Below are 9,099 nucleotides of genomic sequence, written 5' to 3'. Positions count from 1 at the left end.
GCCACTAGATGGCGCTGAGGAGCATAAGAAATCAGTATTAATTTCCTATGCTCTCCAGCTCCATCTAGTGGCCATCACGTGGCATTGCATTACATTAAACCTAAAAAGAAAAAGCATAATGAGGCTTGTTTTCGCAATTGTTCGCATAGAACGAACGCCCACAGAGATTCACGGGGCGAACGGCTCTGCAAATTGTTTATAAATAGCCCTCGCGGTATTACTAATGGTCCGTATGCACGCACAAAAGAAAAAAAAAAAAGCCCTCACATGCCCGACAAGGGTCGGCAGTCAAGATCCAAGACTACGTGGTCCACATGAGGAGCGTAGGACTTCACTTTCTTCACTTGCAAAATCTGAGTTTGCCACGGGGTGCCGTGAACCTCTGCGAGCATAGCCTTGATTTTAATCTCGGCCGACTCCGCCCACTTCCTCCAAGCCAACGTCCTCCAGCAGCAAGTGTCCTCCTCGGCGTCCAGTCCTCGGCTGCCGAGAAAACAGTTGACGTTATGGTGGATGTGGAGGACTCCGCCCAAGTTTTTCTTCAAGACTTTACAGGCTTTGGGGTAGCCGGCTTCGGATGTGGGGATGAGGCCCAGGTTCACTCGGTCGGCCACGTCTTCCAACATGAACTGAAAGGGATCAATCACAGCGACACATACAGGATTGTGTACAGTCAACACACGACGGGGTGTATTTTAATTAACAGGGGGTAGCAATGGTTGTCACTGATACTATATTACTTCTAGTTTAGGTTGGTGCCCCACCATGGTTTGACTAGGGCTGCAACAACTAATCGATTACAATCGATAATGAGAATAGTTGTCAACGATTCTCATTATCAATTAGTTGATTGTTCCGATTATTTGCAGCCGCTGCCGCCGCTCTGCTCCTCCGTTCTGGTTGCAGCAGTCTGCGTTCCTTTCATTCCCCGCCGGTATCGGCAGAGGCAGTGGGGACACAGACCATTGCAGCCGGCACCAGCGGGGAGGAGAGACTGCTGTGCCTCTGCAATCCCCCGTACCTCCGCTGCTGCTTCGTTCCTCCTCCTCTACCTCCCTTCCTCCCCCCCCCCCCGTATCTCCACTGCTGCTCTCTTCCTCCTCCATCCGCCCTGTTCCTCCTCCACCCGCTCCGTTCCTCCACCGGCCCGTTCCTCCTCCACCCGCTCCGTTCCTCCACCGCCCCGTTCCTCCTCCACCCGCTCCGTTCCTCCACCGCCCCGTTCCTCCTCCGCCCAGTTCCTCCTCCTCTGCCCGCCCCCCATTCCTTTTATTGCTGGGAAGCCACTCCACTGCTCCCTACTCCTTTTTCCTCATTCCCCACCTCCGTCTTCCTCCTCACCTCCTTCCTCACCTGCTTCTTCCTCCTCCTTCCTTACCTGCTTCTTCCTCCTCCTTCCTCACCTGCTTCTTCCTCCTCCTTCCCCACCTGCTTCTTCCTCCTCCTTCCTCCCCTGCTTCCTCACCTGCTTCTTCCTCCTTCCTCACCTCCTCCCCTGCTTCCTCCTCCTCCTTCCTCCCCTGCTTCTTTCTCACCTGCTTCTTCCTCCTCCTTCCCCACCTCCGTCTTCCTCCCCTGCTTCCTCCTCCTTCCTCACCTGCTTCCTCCTTCCCCACCTGCTTCCTCCTCCTTCCTCCCCTGCTTCCTCCTCCTCCTTCCCCTGCTTCCTCACCTGCTTCTTCCTCCCCAATCCTCCTCTCTACCAGCTCGAAGATATACATGTAAAGCTGCCGAAGGCTGTTCAGGTGAGCCGAGCTGAGAGAGTTGCGACCCAACAAGGGAGATCTCACCTCACTTCCTGCCAGGACAGGAAGTGATGGGAGATTTCTCCAACAGGGGACACATGCAAAAAGAAAAAACACATTTTTGGTTGGCTGAGGAATGGTATGAGATGGTGACATGGACGACGGGAACGTTACCTCTCGGTTATCTCCTTTGTGTACTTGGCATTTGTGTGAGACTTTGTTGAGTTCCAGGTTTTTCTGTAAGGCTTCTACAGCGTGAGGATTCCACTCACAGGCGTGAACAAAAGCTGCATCGGCGTGGACCAGGAATGGGAGTGTAAAGTATCCGATACCTAAAATACACAAACAACAGAAGGAGTATCAGGAAAAAAATTCAGACATACATTCAATATGGCGCTCAATGTCATTTAACCCCTTCCTGTGAGCTTAGGCTCTATTGGACCCTCCTGCCCCCTGATACCCAGTGTAATTAAACCCCATCTATGAGCCCAAATGTTCTCGATGTCTATCCTGATACCAGAACTTCCGGTATCCGGAAGCCGGGCAGCGAGTCATTACATGCTACCCGGCTTTCTGATTGGCTGGGAAGCCGGCTCCATGTTACCTCGTCACCAGGGAGCACAGGGTTGGCTTCCCGGCCAATCAGGAAGCCGTCACTCCTGATTGGCCAGCTTCCGACCAATCAGGAAGCCGGGCAGCGAGACATTACCTGCTCCCCGGCTGACTGATAAGCCAGAAAGCCTGCTCCAGGTGACGAGGGAGCATGGAGTCGGCTTCCTGGCCAATCAGGAAGCTGTGCACCATGTAATGATTTGCGTGCCGGCTCCAATCAGGAGGCCAGGCGGCGAGTCATCACCCCGACCCCATGACTTCCTAATTGGCCAGAGAGCCGGCTCCATGCTTCCTCATCACCTGGTGACGAGAGATCTGAAGAAGGAAGCAAGAGGAAGAAGCAGGTGAGGACGGAGGAGGAAGAAGCAGGTGAGGAAGGAGGAGGAAGCAGCAGGTGAGGAAGGAGGAGGAAGAAGCAGGTGAGGAAGGAGGAGGAGGAAGCAGGTGAGGAAGGAGGAGGAAGCAGGTGAGGAGGAAGGAAGAGAAAGAAGCAGGTGAGGAATAAGCAGTATTTGGGCGAGTACTTGTACTCTCCCAAATGCTCCGATACCTTCCGGTCAGAAGAAGATTTCCACTGACCGGCAGTGCCGTAGGGGAACATGGAGCCAGCTTCCCGTGCGGTATGGAAGCTGGACAGCGATGATGATTGGCTGGGAGCCAAGCACAGTCAAGCCTGCCCTACAACATGGAGACGGCTTCTCGTGCAATCAGCTTGCCCGGGAAGCCCGGTATCGGAACTCGGTATCGACAAGTACCGAGAGCAAAATACCGGTACTCGAGACCGAAAAACCAGTACCAGTGCGTCCCCAATTCTTACCCATGCCAATGTATTGCCTCCCTGCGGGGACACACACGCATATGCAAACGTGGGAGGAGGTGGTTTTCAGCTTGTGCCACCTGCGCATGGAGGCAAATATAGAACAAAAAGCCACGTTCACCTGCATACAGGTCCACCACGGTCTCTTTGGCACAGCAAAGCGCCGACAGCCTCTGTTTTTCCACAATGTTTCCAGCGGAAAACATGCACTTGGTGACGTCAAACGAGTACCTGGAGAGAGAGGAGACCGTCAGACATGCCGAAGCTGGACCTGCTTTTATTTTGCCTCCCCTGGTCCCTCCACCTTCAAGAGTTGCGTCTGCCTCTGCATGCCTGCAACTGTCAATTTTGCAATGCCTCATGGGACTTGTAGTTCCACGACAGCCGGAGGGTTGGTCTAGGTGCAGTGGTGGCGAACCTTGGCACTCCGGCTGTGCCAAAACTACAAATCCCAACATGCATCTGCCTCTGGGAGTCATGTCTGTGGCTGTCAGAGCCTGGCAATGCCTCATGGGACTTGTGGTTCCAAAACAGCTGGAGTGCCGAGGTTCACCACCACTGGTCTAGGGGCTGGAATAAGGAAGATAGACCTACCTGATCCTCAGTCCTGTAAGGCCCCTAGACAGCCTCTTCTCCCCCGGGGCTGTGGAGGTCTAAGCCCTGCTGACGTCATCACATCTAATGCAGATCCATTCACCTGCATTAAACGTGAGGACGCCGGAGGAACATACCATAGTCGGAGCGGAGAGCTGAGTACCGACTGCAGCAGGACCGGGGATCAGGCGAGTATATCTTCTGTATTCCGGCCCCTAGACCAAAACGACTACTTAACCCTTGCAGTGCTTAAAGGAGAACTATGAGGTAAGTGCTTTTCACTCACCTCATAGTTCTAGCCAACCTGTGACAATGAGACTGTCACAGGTCGGCTCAGTAGATCGGGAGGTGAGCGAACACATACCGGCGTTCGCTCACCTCTCGATCCTGTCACGGCTCTCTGCCATGACAGGGGGAGGGGCTGGATTCCTGTCTCCCCGCTCCGATCCTCCAGCGCTGACTGGCAGAACGGACGGGGGAGGGGGCGGGTACAGCTGGCTCTGCCTCTAGATAGGCAGAACCAGCTGTCACTCACGCAGCTGGGCGGATCCCGGCACAATTGTCAGGATCCGCTTCAGCTGCGGCGTCTCAGTATATTGCGAGCTGTAGCCCCCTATATACTGAGCTTAGGGTGACGGGAGGACGCTAGTTTGTGTCCTCCCGTTACCCTGAGGAGAACTATGGGGAAAAGCCCTGACCCCCATAGTTCTCCTTTACCCCTTTATTTTTATCTGGTGATCCTGCCAGTAACACACTTCCTCTCCTAGGGTGATGATGCTCCCATACTGTACTATATCTATACAAGAGCGGGGGGGGTGTCCTGCAAGCCAGAGAGAGAACTGGGAACAATGTAACTGATAACATGCAGCAGAGGTAGAGAGCACTGGAAATTATCAGCTCACAAGATTACTGGCAGGATCAGCAGGTATTTGTTTTTGCCCAGATCTACAAAACTCTTTCAATGGGATAGTGAGGAGACCCCGAGGGAGCGAATACCAGACGCTCGTTGTAAGGGTCTGCATACACTTTAAAGGAGAACTATGAGGGGAGTGATTTTCACTCAGCCTCATAGTTAGAGCCGACCTGTGACAATGAAACTGTCACAGGTCGGCTCAGTAGATCAGGAACACATACCGTCGCTCGCTCACATCCCGATCTATCTCTGCCTGACTGTCTGTCACTCACGGCTCCCTGCAGGGATTCCCCCCCTCCCGTCTGATCCTCCAGCGCTGACTGGCGGAACGGACGGGGGGGGGGCCGGGTACAGCTGGCTCTGCCTCTAGATAGGCGGAGCCAGCTGTCAGTCACGCAGCTGGGTGGATCCAGACAGTAATGTTGGGATCCGTCCCGGCCGCGGCGGTCTCAGTATATAGGGAACTGTAGCTCGCTATATACTGAGCCTAGGGTGACGGGAGGACGCTAGTACATGTCCTCCCGTGATCCCGAGGAGAACTATGGGGAAAGACACCTACCCCATAGTTCTCCTTTAAGTTACATTAATTTGCCTTTCTTATACAAGCTACCTGATGCCATTATCCACATGCTCTACCCATCCGTCGTCCCCCAGTAGCAGGGTCACATTCGGAGACCTCCATCCGTCATCTTGTACACGACTTTGCTTGGCCACGCGTTTCACTCCGAGGGAACTCGCTACTTGCACCCTAGTCTAGAGCAGCGGTAGGCAAACTCCGGCCCTCCGGCTGTGGTGCAACTGCAAACCCCATCATGCTTCTGCCTCTGGGAAATCATGCCTGTGGCTGTCAGAGTCTTGCAATGCCTCATGGGAGTTGTAGTTGCATCACCGCTGGAGGGCCGGAGTTTGCCCCACCCCCTATTGGCTTCCTGTAAATATAAAACACGCACTATAGGCTTCATTTATTAAATGTTGCATGGTACTAGTGCCCCTAGATGGCGCTGTTGGGTATAGCAAGTCCTAGACTCATCAGCGCCACCTAGGGGTACTAGTGCCACGTGAACGGCATCCACCTGGATATTATAAATAAAGCCCAAAGAGACACAATGTTTACTTTCTGATGTACTGCAATGCTCACCGGCATGATTCGGGTCCAGTACTTACCCAACTGCTTCCATACAGGATCGCAGAAGCAGTCTTCGCTGAGAACGACCAAGTCGCCGTGTCGCTGCCATGAGTGAGGGAGGTCGTGATCCAGGTTCCTCCTCCAGATGATCCCTTGGTGCTCCAGCAGGTCACACAGGTCCATACGTAACTTTTGGGCTGGTGACTGAACTCTGGCACGCTTGGAGAGCACAGGATTCTAGAAGGCAAAAAAAGCCACAACGGCATGCGCTATTATTTACACAAAGCTCACTGGAATAGTAGAGGAGTATGCTGTGCCTTTATTACACATGCGCCCCCATATTGTTATTATTATTATAGGCATTTCTATGGCTTCTTCCACTTATCTCTGAGTTTGCCCTTACAAATGCTGAAAGTGTACACTGCACTGTATGCATACAGCAAGCAGGGCCGGGCCAAGGGGTAAGCAGAAGAGGCATCTGCCTTGGGTGCTCAGTAGGAAGGGCGGGGGAGCAAAAACACTTAGACCTGCAACCTATGCTGCGGATGTAGTTGAAAGAACATGAAGAAGGGGGTGCAACCGGGTCTCCTTGGGGGCCAGCACGTCTTATTGGGTGCGACCATCACTCCCTGGGTAGGCCCATGTCTCCGGCAGTGCCACCAGGGGCAGGACCACCAGGTCTCCAGGGGCAGGACCAGGTCTGCAGGAGGGGCAGGCCCCGCGTCTGCAGGAGGGGCAGGCCCCGCGTCTGCAGGAGGGGCAGGCCCCACGTCTGCAGGAGGGGCAGGCCCCGCGTCTCCTTGTGTCCAACCAAGTCTACTTGGGTGCGACTATATCTGGACACTGACCCCAAGCAGTGTACACGGCACGTAACACCTGCGTTGCAGCTCGGTGAATTGGGCCCACGGTATATCAGTACCTGATCATACAAGTATTCACCTTGATCAAAGTTTCCCTGCAGGAGCTTCCAGGGGCCACAGCTTCCATGAGCTCTTTCAGGAGTGACACGGTGATCTTCTCTTTAAGCACCGGAAGGGCCACCGTCCCCTCCTCCAGCTTCTGTGCGCGGTATCGGCCATCTAATATTCCTGCATTCTGCAAGTATTCTCTAAAATAAAAGGCATTGGACGGATGACTCGTTATATACGAATGTAGACAGACATTCTCCCACGACCTCTTTGCAGCCACTTCCTGTCTAAACGCACTCCCGCTTTTTGACCCCTGAAACGGCGTTAAACATCGAAATTCTAATCATTCAATTAAAACTTTATTGTTCCAGAGACATAGACGTCAAAGCCCAGCCTGGGACTGCCCTTCTCTTAGAAGAGGAGGTCCCCGGTGAGGCTTCAGTGTCTGTGTCTCTGGAACAATAAAGTTTTTATTGAACGCTAAGGTTCTAGCGATCCAATGCTCCCTCTTGCTGGCCACACCTGCACATTACAGCCCCCATAGACGTCTATGGGACGGATGAGAGGGAGCCTTGCAGCGCTGGAGGTCAGCAAAATGGCCCTCAGATGAAAATGAAGAGCACTTATGCTTTTTGTCCCCCCACTCCTGACCTAAACGATTTCACCCCCTCCCCCTTACACAGATCTGTACTTATCAGGATCCGAAGGGGGCGGTTCCGCTATTTACATCCAGTGCCGCAAAGATCCCAGGGGGGCGGTTCCACTATTGTTTACAATCAGGGCCGCAATGCTCCCCCTGCTGGCCGCACCTGCACATTACAGCCCCCATAGACTTCTATGGGATGGATGAGAAGGTGACTCGTAGCTCTGGATGTCAACAAAAGAGCAGAGCCGCAGCGTTCAGATTAAAATGAAGAGCACGTATCCTTTTTGTGCCCCACCCCTGACAAACAATCCCACCATCTCCCAACGCAAATCCGTACTTGCTGAGATCCGAGGGGGGCGGTTCCACTACTGTTTACATCCAGGGCCACAAAGCTCCCTCTGCTGGCCAGACTTGCACATTACAGCCACATAGAGTTCTATGGGATGGATGAGGTGGTGACTCGTAGCTCTGGATGTCAACAAAACAGCGGAGCAGCAGCGTTCAGATTAAAACTAAATGCACTTATGCTATTGGCCCCCCAACTCTGACCTTAACAATCCAACCATCTCCCTCTGCAGATCCGTACTTGCTGAGATCCGAGGGGGGCGGTTCTACTATGGTTTACATCCAGGGCCACAATGCTCCCCCTGCTGGCCAGACTTGACATTACAGCCCCGTAGACTTCTATGAGATGGATGTAGCCAGGAGAGGAAGACTTACAGTGCTGGATGTCAGCAAACAGTGGCCCTCAGATTAAAATAAAGTGCACTTATACTTTTTGTGCCCCACCTCTGACCTAAACTAGCCCACTCTCCCTGTCCACACATCTATACTTACTGAGATCCGAGGGGGGCGGTTCCACTACCGTTTACATCCAGAGCCACAATGCTCCCTCTGCTGGCCAGGCTTGCACATTACAGCCCCCATAGACTGCTATGGGATGGATGAGAAGGAGACCTATAGTGCTGGATGACCACAAGCAGCGGAGCAGCAGCCCTCAGATTAAAACTAAATGAACTTATTATATTGGCCCCCCAACCCTGAGCTTAACAATCCCACCATCTCCCTCTGCAGATCTGTACTTGCTGAGATCCGAGGGGGGAGGTTCTACTATTGTTTACATCCAGGGCCGTAATGCTCCATCTGCTGGCCAGACTTGCACATTACAGCCCCCATAGACTTCTATGAGATGGGTATGGCCAGCAGAGGTAGACTTGCAGCGCAGCAAAGAGCAGAGCAGCAGCCCTCGGATTTTCACTTTGTCTAAGATTGCACTTGTTCTTTAAACTGCCTCTGTGCTGCGAGCTATGTGATGGGATAATAAGGAGGAGTGAGTGACACGGGTGCCCTAAATATGTTCACGCCGCGCACTGTACCTGTATTTCTGAGAGAAGGCGCACTGTGTAAGAAGCGCTGGGACATCCGGAAACCGATCTTCCTCCAGTTCCATATTGCAGCCAGCGGGAAGAACTAACGCGAGGCCTCTCTGGGGAAAGGTAAGTGTACAGGAAGAGGGTCAGGCAGACATTCATTGACACATGTTACATTAACAGCTGAAGTTTAGTCTGCCTATCTAAGGGCAAGATGATGCTGGACGTCCTCCAGCCAGGAAAGGAGGCGGGCTCTATCTGACTGGCTGCAACTTCTAGTGTACATTGTGAGGAGCTGCCAGTGTGCGGTGACATCAGAGGAAGACATTTCAGTCCAGGAGAGGAGCCGGGACAACTGTGCAAGAGTG

General features: G+C 53.2%; 1 protein-coding gene across 1 annotated transcript; it reads right to left on the bottom strand.

Annotated features, from left to right (window-relative positions):
* Positions 1 to 219: 219 nt before the first annotated feature.
* On the bottom strand, positions 220 to 8,854 carry TRMT12 (tRNA methyltransferase 12 homolog). The gene is made up of 7 exons (XM_018571449.1): positions 8,738 to 8,854; positions 6,747 to 6,915; positions 5,820 to 6,044; positions 5,292 to 5,434; positions 3,296 to 3,405; positions 1,920 to 2,077; positions 220 to 629 (listed from the first exon to the last, which is right to left on the bottom strand). Exons 1-7 carry the CDS (start codon positions 8,809 to 8,811, stop codon positions 264 to 266), a joined length of 1,245 nt encoding a protein of 414 aa, XP_018426951.1. The 5' UTR covers positions 8,812 to 8,854; the 3' UTR covers positions 220 to 263.
* Between the last annotated feature and the right edge of the window lie 245 nt (positions 8,855 to 9,099).

The sequence above is a fragment of the Nanorana parkeri genome, unplaced genomic scaffold (assembly GCF_000935625.1).
Source record: "Nanorana parkeri isolate BGI_ZX_2015 unplaced genomic scaffold, ASM93562v1 scaffold1760, whole genome shotgun sequence".
Lineage (NCBI taxonomy): Eukaryota > Metazoa > Chordata > Amphibia > Anura > Dicroglossidae > Nanorana > Nanorana parkeri.
Note: the sequence above shows the minus strand (reverse complement) of the source record. Positions and strands in the feature narration are given on the sequence as shown.

What these genes read in the sequence shown, in the direction of transcription:
- TRMT12 (XM_018571449.1), bottom strand. Translation starts at nt 8,811, where the DNA reads ATGGAACTGGAGGAAGATCGGTTTCCGGATGTCCCAGCGCTTCTTACA. An exon ending in ACTGGACCCGAATCATGCCG is followed by an intron (nt 5,435 to 5,819) that starts GTGAGCATTGCA and finishes CCGCTGCTCTAG; the next exon opens with ACTAGGGTGCAAGTAGCGAG. An exon ending in ACAAAGGAGATAACCGAGAG is followed by an intron (nt 630 to 1,919) that starts GTAACGTTCCCG and finishes GATCCCTTTCAG; the next exon opens with TTCATGTTGGAAGACGTGGC.